The 13,177-nt window shown below is 34.1% G+C and overlaps 1 protein-coding gene across 2 annotated transcripts in view; it reads left to right on the top strand.

Annotated features, from left to right (window-relative positions):
* Positions 1-13,177, top strand: part of LOC109103133 (calcium-binding protein 8) — a 50,138-nt gene that overhangs the window by 32,732 nt on the left and 4,229 nt on the right. For both annotated transcript variants that reach the window (XM_042739286.1, XM_042739285.1), the window contains exon 5: positions 6,635-6,791. In XM_042739286.1, coding sequence (XP_042595220.1) covers positions 6,635-6,791 — 157 coding nt within the window. The remainder of the gene's footprint in view (positions 1-6,634; positions 6,792-13,177) is intronic.

The following is a 13,177-nucleotide window of genomic DNA, read 5'->3' as shown; positions in this document are numbered from 1 at the left end:
CCTAAAAAAAATGGTTTCCATGAAAAAAATTAAGCGGCACAACTGTTTTTCAGATTCATAATAAAAATAAATGTTTCTTTAGCGGCAAATCAGCATATTATAAAGATTTCTGAAGGATCATGTGACACTGAAGACTTGGGTAATGATGCTGAAAATTCAGCTTTGATAACAGGAATTAATTACATTTTAAAATGTGTTCATATAGAAAACAGATATTTTTAATTGCAATAACATTTCACAATATAAAAAAAGAAAAAAGAAAGTCACACAGATTTGGAGTAAATCAGAATTTAATTGGTGGATGAAATATTATTTTAATGTTGTGCAGCTGATGAATTTTCATGTCATGTCAGAACATAGAAGAAATAATCGAGCCTAATTCAGGTCCTTCTTTTGTTTATCACATAGTTCATTCTTTTTGAAATGCTGTTCAGAACACAAGAGGTGGACAGCCGGCAAGTGTTTATCTATAAATTGTGTATTGTACTGGTGCAATTTATTTGCTCTTTATTGCGTGCAGGAGGGTGTGCATATTAAAGCAGTGTGTCAAAGGGACACTGGCGTTTCTGTGGAGCTCATTTTAATTTCAGATATGAAATGGGACGATGTTGGTGCTCTGACAAATGCTTCTCTGCTGCTGGAAAGACGTTCTGAGTCCTGAATCCGTTTGTAGTTCTCCACCAAATGATTTGGTTGGAAAACAAGAGAAGTGACAGTTACATACTGTTTTCATCTGCTTACAGTATTTGTTTGTGACACTTTGTGGACATCTCTGTCTGGTTTATTTAAGACGACAAGGACAAGGATCCATTATATGATGATCCCCTTGTCCGGGACCCCTTCAACTTTGCAGAAAAATAGTATAATATAGTTTAATTTTCATTGTGAGGTTTTCAAATTATTTATTTTTAAAGAAAACTTTATATTTTTTATTTATTTAGAAGCTTTCACTTGAATGTATTGCAAATATATAATTATTTCTGTCTGTTTCATAGCTCACAAAATGTAATGAAGCTCTGTTTTGTTTTAATTATCAAATGTATCTCAAATGTTTGCTTTAAAAAATACCAGTGTAGACCAATACAATAAAATACAACTTTTAGACAATATTTACCCTCTGTTTATGATTAAAGCTAACAATATTAGCAAAGTAGATAATTTAATAAGACAAATAAATAAAAATTGTTGCTAGAAATTAAAGCTAAAACTCTATATAACATTAAAGTAAAATGGATGATTGAGTTAGATAATTAAATAATGGAATTTTTAATGCAATCACCATTTTTGGCAAGAATACGCTTGGGAAATTATTAACAAATATATTTTGTTACACCAGAAATATAAATATAACCAGTCATCTTTAGCATGCTGGAGAAACTGTCATGTATTTAAAGTACATTATACACACATTTTGAACCGAAGTACATAAGTTAATAGAACAAATCTTTAGGGAACCAAATATAATAAATATGCTATAAGATGAATGTGGATAGCAGTTTTGGAGATATTTGATAAAAAAATTTCATATTTTGATTCCAGGTATTTTGGTGTATCTGAGCACGTTTTTAATGCTAGAAAAGCAGAACACTTAATATCCTCAATTTGCTTTCTCTTTATCTCATTTCTATAGGAGAAGCAATTGAGATGTTAAAGAGATCTCATTTATGATTTTGCTTTTATGCAGGTTTCCATTTTGAAAGGCCTTCTACGGCTCATAACCTTCTGAATAGTTGCACAGCACAATGAAACAGCGGTTTAGAGCCTTGATATGCCTTATAACTGGCTTGTATTGCTTTTGTGACATAAAGCTTTTCCTCTTCATTATGGTCCCACTGACAGCAGACATAAAGAAACTCAATGAGGAGATGATGAGTCAGTTACTCCAGTCTATGGTCCTTTATGAAGCCGCTAGTATGTATGCTATAGAAATTTTCTGCCTCCTGCATTTTGTTCCTCATTTCAGACAATAATACCACAGAAAGGTCACGGTCATTTGCATTCTGGTCAGCACGGACTCATGGGCAGCAGCATAAGACTTAAGATATCTGACAGTAAAAAGAGAGAACTCTAGAGAACTAGAGGATATCCTAAAAACCTTGATTAATACATCAGGAGAATTTAAATGTGATGTTTTTGTCATCTTTTCCACCATTGACACAAACCATCTGTCCAGTCAATTTCCAGCAGAACCGGAGCTTCAGGCTGAAGCAGGGATTCTGGGAGAGGTCTTGACTAATGGCTGCCGTAGGCGGAACAGTTTACACATCCAATGGGGTCACATTATTTGTTGTCAACCAGCCTGAGGCATGGCCAGTAACCCATCCACCGGTCCACAAAGTGTTGCCGGTGCACAAACTGTATGCTTTTGAACATATGAAGTCTGTTAGCTTTAATAATCAATGGGATTCGATTCATAGAAATCTAAATAACCAAAGCGATCGCGCTTCTAACAAGGTCAGACTGCTGAGAGATCTATACTGTTTGCCAAGCTGTTGTTTCAACAACAAGGATGATCTAATCTCTCTTGGCATATCATAACCCTTTTGTATCTATAGCTACTTTCAAGACTTGTTCCCTCAGATTAAAGTGGCTCTCTGCTATAAATATACCTGGGTACATTATGCATGTACAATGCCTCATGGATAACTATCTTGCAGAGTCATCAGTTTATTTTCATGCACTTAAAGTACTGACATTTATAGAATATACTGAATAAAAGAGCCATTTTGAAAAAAAAGCGTCTTTTAATGCTAACTTAAAGGAAAAAAATGAAAGGATTAAAAGTTTACGATGAATTACTGAATGGTATGAATTACTTTCTACTGATAATGATTCTGTTGATCAATCAATTAATGAATCTATTTTTAATGTTTTTTTTTTTTTGTTCCCACAGTCAAAGTTGTTTTGGACCCCACTGACTTTCATTACAAGGACAAAAATGTTGAAAATGCAAAACAAAGTCTGAAGATGCACTGATACTCATTTGAGGAATGATGAATCATAGTTTTTCTTGTGTCACTGTGTCTCAAAGAGGACATCCGGCATGTGACTTTCATGGACAAGTGTGTGTGGTGCTAAAGCTGAAATGTTGACAGTCTCAGTGGGATGGATAAAAACCAGGTTACAGGCTGGACATAAAGTATCCCGCTCTTTATTATGTGCTCAAAAACTCCCTTGGGCTTGAGAATGCGAGCGTCATATTATTTTACTGACATTCCCCTGAAGTGGGTGGAAATGAAACGGCTGTCAGACAAGGGCACAGTGCTGGACAGTGAGTCCAAATGTATGATCTACAGAGTATTACAGAAGAATTGTTGGTGTTTTATCACCATTTGGCTTTAATACAAGAATCGATTCATACAACATTTAATCTTTTCGGCTTCAGTTTAACGTTGTCTATAAAAACTAGTGCTGGGCAACGATTAGAATTTTTATATCACAATTAATCGCATTATGCACATAAATACAATAATTCATTTAAAAGTATTGTATTGCGCACTTCTATTTAAAAGTACTACTATATGAACAAAGTGCAATAACAAGTTATGCTCAGAGTCCAGAGCCTCGATTATAACAGGCATCTTCCGAGTAGAGACTTGCACTCCTGCGAGACTACCTCGGGACCCAATGCAACAGAGTTTGGCGCGGGACAACACTTGATGGGCGAGTGCGGGTGCAGGTGGATAGAGACTCGTGTGTGTGTGCAGGATACGGGAGAATAAAATGATTTGCGGGACTCCTGCAAAATAGAAATATCTAAACATAAAATATCTAAAAAAGTATAAATTGTTATTCATCTATTGCACAAAAGCAACAAGAACAACCGATATATCATAAAAATGATTAACATAGGCAGTTTCTATTTATACCACTTGAGCATACCATACAATCTAGAGAGCATAGATAACATAAAAGGAATTTGTTTTTTCACTGTAGCCTACAAAAATTATATTAACACCAATAATAATGAGTGTTCACATTATTTTGTCTAAACTCTGTATATATTTTCATGCTGGATAAAGAGTTGAAGAGCATGACTTTTACTTTAATGTCAGTATCAAACATTAAAACACATTCTGATTCTTTCATCCACATCTCTTTTATCTCTATGTACTTCCTTTCTCTCCTCAGTTCAGATACTCCTATTCTCTTCATCTTGTCCATCTTTATAGCGAGGCAGCAGTATGTGTTGTTGTAGTGGTGCTAGAGCACTGGATCAATGACCGCAGCTGTCAGTTTCCCGCAGCAGCAGGGAGATTCCATTAATGTGTTACTAATTGCTGTTAAGTGGCCTGATGTTTGGGATGAACAGAGGCTGTCGATACGCTTGCGCTGGTATATAGGGAAAACTCAATGCAGGCCAATACCCGTCCCACCACAGGACACAACATCACCTTATCCATCCATCTCTCTGTCGATCTGTTGTTCTATCTATCCATGTATCATTCAACCATTCCATCTATTATTCTATCTAACTCTGGTTTTCATACTATTGCCAAGATGTGGATGGTTCTCTTAACCTGCATGTGTCTTTTCTTACTTTAAAACAAAGGTCTTAGGTGACCTCTAAGTCATCAGGTGTCACACACACACACACACACACACCCCATCCCAACAAAGATTACCCCTGTCTTCTGCACAGACAGTCAAGCTTGAAGGTCATTCCGGCCACCATTACTGATATATATAAAAATACTTACAGCAAAGAAAGAGTGTTTGAAAGAAAAGAAAATGGGATTTGTTATCTAACACGAGGGCTCTTAATGAGCTGCTCTACTGCCCACTCTCGTGGCCTCCAGTGGAAACAGATGGATCTGATGCCCTCGGGCGACTCCGTCTCTGTGGCTGTGGGTTGTCCGAAGGTTACATCAATGCAGCTAGTGCCCACTCTTTCTCTCTGGAAAGGCTGGAAGCTTCCAAACTTTACTGTCTGGATGCTAAAGGGCTGGTTTGCATGAGAGTCCCTAGATGACTTTCCCTTTCTATTAGATCATTTACCCTATTTTTTGATCAGGAATCCAAACTTTGTAAGTTCATTGTTATTGGTTTTAAAAATGAAACATTACTTACTGTACCCTGTACTGTTTGTTTCTGGGCATGAATGTGTATTCAGAAATCATGCAGCATATTGCAGAAGTGCACTGTTAGATATATGCTATCTAGCCTATAATATATATTTATTTATAATAAAATATTATAATATAATATATACTTTATTTTATTTTACCATCTAACACTAGTGATCTCCATTATTTTTCTATTCTACATACTACATAATATATAACCTACATGTTTGATTTCTACTATTGTCCTCGTCTGGAAGTGTCTGCTAAATGACTTAATGTAAATGTACAACATTTTGTAACTGTACAAAAACATGTCTGTTATGCAGCTTAATAATTGCAAACTGGTATTTGTTATCATATTATTTTAATGTGTTATCTTAATCATAAACACACTGATTTGTAGCACAAATAGTTTTACCATTTACTGCACTTTGTCATTCCACTAGTTATTTAAACATAAGTAGTCTATAAAATGATTCATAGGCCTGTTCTGAAGTGTTTACTGCATCATACATGCAGTAGTGTTTTGCTCTCATTCTTACTGACTTGCTAAAGTGGAGTAAAATGACAAGTTACTGTAGAGGTGAGCATACTGAGACTGTAATACTTAATGGCTTGTCAGATCTATTAGCTTGCCAGCTATTGCAATATCCTGCTGTCTCTCCTCGTGAGCTGCAATGGCAGCACATCCTGTCAAGTGTATTTCTCCAGAGCCACAGAAGTGTACTGTGAGCTTCCTGTCACAAAGTCAGAGCTTTCCATTCTGTATTTTATCATTGTGCTTATCAATGTTTCAATGAAAAGTGAAGTTATATTTAAACTATACATTTTACTTATTTAAAACATTTACTAGGAATATCATAATAATGTGTTTTTGGACATCTGCTGTGGTAATTAGATGACTATATATGGTATATGATTACATGAGTAAAGTTACCAAAGTATTACCATTACTGCACTGTTTTGTAAGGGAAGGCTGAATGATTTAGTGGTGTATTAATATGTAGCCGACTGTATTGCGGTTCCTAATGACTGTTTGTTCTCTAACCTGACAGCTTTGCAAATAAGGCATTAAGCTAGTGCGCCACAGTTTCATGTACATCCTCTTGAAAAATCGATCTCTGGGCTAATGTTGCCTGGGTAATTAAAGGGATGGAGCTCATAAACGCCCTCTGGATACGAGTTATAAAAATCAACTTTCTATACTGATCATGAGTTACAGACCCCATGACAGTTTTCCTCAGATGTCCTTTGAATTTCTTGCAGTTAATTGTTACGTCCGTTTATCAAATGCCATGTGAAAGTGTTCAGACTGATCAATGCACTTTTTCTCCTCAATTACAAAGACTGTATTGATTTTTTTCTGTGCTGTTTTCATATCTAAGCACTTAACTGCAAAATTCATTTTAATGTGGGATTTGAAAGCCAAACAAATGCAAGGTATAAAGCTGAAATAATTAACATTAAATGTAAAAAATTGAGGTGAAATATCCTTTGATAGAAACATAAAGGGCTTTTTGAAGAGTTTGAGTTTGGTCGAGATACTCCTGTGTTATTTGTCTTTGTAGTTTGACATGCAGCGGATAACACTGGAGGAGCTGAAACACATCCTTTTTCATGCCTTCCGGGACCACCTGACGATGAAGGACATCGAGAACATCATCATCAATGAGGAGGAGAGCTTGAACGAGAACTCGGGGAACTGTCAAACAGAGTTTGAGGGAGGTGAGTGTAAACATCGCTGCATTGTGTGTGTTTGTGTGTGTGTGTCAGTGGAGTTTTTCCTTGGTGTTTGTGAAAACGTACATATACAGAATCAACACTATTCAAAACGCAGTTCTCGTGTAAGTGAACGGTTTTCCATTTTTAGTTTAAAAAGGTGTTGTATAAATAGCCCCGTAGAGTGGGCTAGTTGTGATGTCACCGTATAGGAAAGGCTAAGCTCATGAATATTAATTAGCAGATAATCACCTTGACTGTCCATTCACGCTACATGAATTCTAATACATTAAGTCCTTAAGAAAGTCAGTACAAAATGCATTATGATATAAAGATCATTTCAAATAAATGGAGTAGCAAACAAGGTTTTCTACAATATTTATGATTTTAGTTATTATTTATGATAATCAACTTGACATGAGTTTTTTTCTCGTAAAAAATTCAGATGGTGGCCCGTGTGAAAATAAAGTACACTTTTAAAAAGAGTAGCCAACTTATTACAGAACACTTAATTGCATCTTAATTGCAGTTTAATTAAAATGTATTAGAATTTAAAATTAATTAAATGCAATAAGGGAGTGCTTTTTTGGCTAATATAAGTACACTGTAAAAATTATATTATAAGTAAGCAATGGCAACGTATGTTTTTACATTCCTGTAACTCATCAAAATAAGTTGAACAGTTTTTTGATTTATATGAAATTCAACTTGATTTTTTTTTAAAGTAGGTTTAATATAATTTCAGTTGAAATGACTTACAACCAACTTAATCATGCATAACAGAAACTGAATTAAATTTTTGTAACGCTGAAATACTGTTGGTGGAAATATATGGACTTAATCATTATATGTAATTTCTTAATTGGTTAAAGTGCACTACTGAATGTAATGAGAGGCATTTATGGATTATATTTATTGAAACTGTTATTTCATGTATTTTAAATATATTTGTAATTACATTTGTAATAATGAATTTGCAATTTAATGCATTTAAAATGAAGTGAGGTATTCTACAATATTTATAATTTATGACAAACGTGAGTAAACAAATAAACATGACAGAGATAAGAATTGTATGTCATGAAAAATAAGTATAATAAATAGAAAAGCACATGAGATACAACATGCAAACAAGTAACTCATTTCAGCAGTTTTTCCTCTTTTGGTTTAAAAGCTAAAAGTAATTCTGATCAAACTCAACCCTTCAAACTCAAATGTAGGCATCTAACTTTAAAAGCAGTGTTTGTAATGATGTGTAGGTGCTTCTCTAGAGTTCATAGGCTTCTCTTCTTCAGTCTGTTTGTTTTAACAAACTAATATGAGCTGATGTTGATGTTGTTGTTTCATGCATGATAATACTCCTGTTACTGCACCTCTATAGGCTCATCTCAACACAACATTCATCATTGTAATACACAGGAGGGTTAATGCTCTTTTACACTAGGCTATGTGATATTCACAGTCTATTGACCTCAGGTGCGATTTTTAGAGGCTTATTTGGTTATTAAAGTGAATTAAAGATGCTAGTTTGGTTTTTGAGTGGGCAGCTCAACTCCAGATACACGAGTGGGTGTTGTCACGCCATCTACAGGGTCACCAGCTCAATGTAGCATATGCTGCACTACATTATGAGATCTCCTGAAACAAACTCATAACTATCTTATGAAACTGAGTCTTGAAATTATGATGCAAATACACTATATTCAGCCTATTTGACACGTTGAGTACCATAGAAGTTTTTTTTTCCACTTAAAAGATTTTAAACCTAATAAATTAATAGTACTTTTAACAACTGTATTTATACAGTAGGGGGCGCTTTTACACATATGTGACCCTGGACCACAAAATCAGTCATAAGGGGTCAGGGCCCGTATTCACAAAACATTTTAAGGCTAAAAGTAGCTTCTAACCTGCCGATTTAGGAGAAAATCTTATAAATAGTGGGCGTGTCAGTCCTAAATTTAGGACTCCTAAATTTTTGCTATAAGAGTATTTCACAAAGTGTTTGAGCAATAAAATTAGCTCCTAAATCTGTGAAACGTTAGGAGTAGTGAAGAGGACTCCTAAATCACTAAGACCAAATCTGAAATATCCTAAAATGGCTGTTGCCAGCAATCTACCTCGGAATATAAACATTTTAGAAAAAAATTTTCTAATTGGTTTGGTTTGGAGGTTAACCCAACTCCAAATGTTTGATTATATCCTTTATATATAGCTGTTCTCGCATCCAGTTTGATTTTCTTTTATGTTTGCATGTCTTACTATCAGCCATGATTATTCTGCTAATTAAAAGGCTGTTTATATGCATATTACCAAAATTTTATTAGTCGATTAGTCGCAGAAAAAAAAATCCACATGAAGTGGTGAAATCACGCAGTCCGTGACGGACAAATCGTTAACGGCTGGTCTATGTGGTAATATAGTACATTGGGCAGGGCACCCATATGCTCACCTAACATTCATCGACCTCAAATATGGCCTGTCATCTGAAATATGTATGTAGTAGCAACTTTACATGGCAGCTCAATCTAATGTTAGCCTAGAAAAAAAGTGTGCATGTGTGCGGAGTGTGGAAGCTGAACAGTAGCACGCTTGGGTTACTGCAGGACAGATGGAGGCGCCGCTACAATCATTTGCTCTTAAAATACTTCATCATTTTTGGTCATACAGATAAGAGTAAAGCATCTTTTGTATCTGTAAAGACATTTATTCGTGTGCACTCAGAATAGAAACGGAATGTTGCGCTTTTGTAAAATAATTAAAGCAAACATGACGGCTTTCTGCCGTCTCGGTCTCTGTGAACTTGAGCGCGTCACTTCGAAACTCTGTGGATGCTTGCCTTATTACAGACATGTAAAATATAACTATAGAGAGTGAAACTTTTAAATGAACCAATTAAAACAGAAAACAAATATTCTCACATTATGTAATCCATATGAAACATGCATACAGGTGCTGCGGAGATGAGTCACTGTCGTAGACTTCATCTCTTAAACCGAAAACAGGAAGCACTAGTGTAACAATAAATTACAACATTACAATAAATTAAAACGTTAATGCAGTGTACTTGCTGTTTTTCCCTAACAAATTCATAATTATTATATTTGCCGGTCCGCTGTGGCAAGCCTTTTTTGCATGCGCTTGAGCGTTTATTAGGCTATGTAAGCAATTAAAGGCTCATTATTATGATTTATATGGTTTATTAATAAAAATGCGACTAATAGTCGATTAATGCTTAAAATGAACGACTTCTAGTCGACCAGTAAAATCTTTAGTCGAGGGTAGCCCTAATGCATATAAGGCTGACAATTAGCTGAATATACAGCCTACATGTTTAATTAGCGACACTTAGCCTGCATTTTAAAATCTTTATTTGAATGTGGCAATTAACATTTTTATTTTCTCTACTCTACAATATTTCTATGAATAAATCTCTGACAGAGACTATCAGCCAATCACTGCTTGCATAGTTAGTAAGCATGCTGACATCATCCATAGCAACATGGTCAACCCCGCCCCTTTCAATTAGCTTAAGACTTCTGTCTATTCCTTAGTAAAAGTTTGTCTCAGCAGCTTTGTAAATAGGTTTTAAGAAAAAAAAATCTTAAAAAGCTAAAATTTTTACTGCTATTTAGGAGAACTCTTAGTGGTAAGATAAAATGTTTTGCGAATACAGGCATAGATGTATAAATAAGCTTTCCATTGATGTTTGGTTTGTTATGGTAGGACAATATTTGGCAGAGATGCAGTTATTTGAATATCTGGAATCTGAGGGTGCAAAAAAATCAAAATATAGTGAAAATCGCCTTAAAGTTGTCCAAATGAAGTACTTAGCAATGCATATTACTGATCAAAAATTAAGATTTTATATATTTACTGTAGGAAATGTACAAAATATCATCATGGAACATGATCTTTATTCTTTAATTAGTATCCTCATGATTTTTGGCATAAAATAAAAATGTATAATTTTGACCCATACGATGCATTATTGGCTATTGTTTTTACAAATATACCCGTGCGACTTAAGGCTGTTTTTTGTTCCAGTGTCACATATTCTGTTTGCTTCTTGAATTTAACAGATTTGGAGAGATTTAGCATTACATCACTACTCACCAATGGATGCTCTGCGGTGAATGGGTGCCGTTAGAATAAGAGTCCAAACATCTAATAAAAGCATCACAATAATCCACAAGTAATCCACACCACTCCAGTCCACCATTTAATGTCTTGTCAAGTGAAAAACAAATTCAGCATTAAGCCGTTTTTAACTTCAAACCATTGCCTCTGGCTTAAATATTCTTCAGTGAAAAAGTAATTTCATCTGAAACATGAGAGAGATATGCACAGACCAAGCACTGTTTATAAGTGAAAACAGTGCAAAACAGCAAACAAGTTCTTATTAAGTAGTCCTGTTACAAGATGATAAATAAAAGCCAATGACTGAATTCAGAATAGAATACTAGCAATCTATTGTTTCTGCCATACAATTATTATTCCCTATAAATCTTTATAATATCAACCACAATTTAAATTTTAAATCAGTACACATGCAGCAATACGCATTAGAAAGCTACTTTGTGCCCTTAGTGAATGATTTCAGTGCATGAATGTTCAGTATGTATGGACCACGCTAGCACAGTGTTAGCATTGCAGGGGTCAAGCACATCCCTTATGCCAACGGCGTTAGTCTCTGTCCTACCAGCAGTAACAGATGTCCACAGCGCTAAAGCAACTCTCATCCACCTTCTGTTGAGCCCTCTGTGTCTTTATGAATCATTCATGGTGGCACCTGGGCCAAGCTTAGGTGTCGTCAACAGACCACACACTGAGACTATGTTAATGAATCTAGAGACACAAGCAAAGCTAACTAAAACTCGTAAACTAAAACTAGCCAAACAACTGCCATTGAGATGAATAGGGATGGGGATTTAGCATTTCATTTGGTGATGCTAGCAGAAAAGAAAATGCAAAAAGTAAAAGGAAAAACTGCAGCTTTACTGCAGTATAAAATGCTGTCTTGCTTGTGTACTTCTTGTAGTGAGGGTTTTTGAATTTGAAAAAATACTTTAGCATACAAGTACTTAATACACTTTAAAAGATTTAAATTAAGTGTGAACTGAATGTAATGTTGTCGAACACTAAATTCCATAATTGCAATTAAATAAAATCATAGAATACACAGATATATTAGTTTAAATTGAAAGTGTCTTAGTTTAAATTTATATTAAATGTAATTAGTTTGTAATTAGCTTTTTGACCCACTTAATTAGGACTTAAGTATCTTTATAAGTAATCTCATAATTACTTTTATGGTTTTTGTAATATGGTTAAAGTGTAATGACAAATGTACTGACAAGCATTTATTGTAAACTGAAATATACTTTATTGTAATTCCTTTTAAAAGTTTGTCATCTATTTGCACAGTTACATTGTAATTACATTTGTAAAGATGAAGTTGCAGTTTAGTACATTAAAAATCAATCAACTTTAAATGTAATAACAAACAATATACTTCTGTTAAAATAATATCATCATATGTTATAATCAAATAATTGTACTTTTTAATAATTTTAAATTAATAATTTTAAAAAATGATTTAAAATGGACATTTAATTTACATTACTACAAACTGCACTTTTTAAAAGTACTAAAGTGTTTTAAAATGTATGTTAAAAGTACTTAAGTGTGCCAAGAAATAAAATGAATAGAAAATAAAAATGTACACTCTTTAGGTACACTTAATTGGCCTTTTATTTAATAATATTCAATAGTATCTGCAAGTACAGTTTTTATTAAAAATATACTTTTGAAGGATTTAAAATGGACATTTAATTTACATTGCTACAAATTGCACTTTTTAAAAAGTTCTTAAGTATATACTATAAGTATACTAAGTATATATATATAATCTTGCTACGTGTTCTGTGTTGGGCATTTTATTGCTCTTTTGTTGGTTTTGATTGCTTCTATTGTCCTCTTTTTTAAGTCGCTTTGGATAAAAGCATCTGCTAAATGAACTAAATGTAAATGTGAATTAAATGTATGTTAAAAGTATTTAAGTGTGTCAAGAAAAATAAAATAAAAAATAAAAATGTACACTCTTTAGGTACACTTAATTGCCCTTTTATTTCATAATATTCTATATTATCTACAAGAACAGTTTTTTTTAACAAATATACTTTTGAAGTAAACTACAAGTGCACTTTCAATACAATTACACACACTTTTTTCACAAGAGGGTTGCATTGCTGTTGAGACTTTTTGAAGTTCAAAACATGCTGAGCTCGCTGCGAGACATTTTATCTTGACTTTTATCTGCTGCCATTAGCAAAGGCGAGAGTAGGGCAAAAACGAAAGTTCTCCTTAGCAACACACACTCAGGCAGAAGA

Source organism: Cyprinus carpio, chromosome B15 (genome assembly GCF_018340385.1).
Source record: "Cyprinus carpio isolate SPL01 chromosome B15, ASM1834038v1, whole genome shotgun sequence".
NCBI lineage: Eukaryota > Metazoa > Chordata > Actinopteri > Cypriniformes > Cyprinidae > Cyprinus > Cyprinus carpio.
The sequence above is the reverse complement of the archived record's forward strand: the minus strand, read 5'-3'. Positions and strand labels throughout refer to the sequence as shown.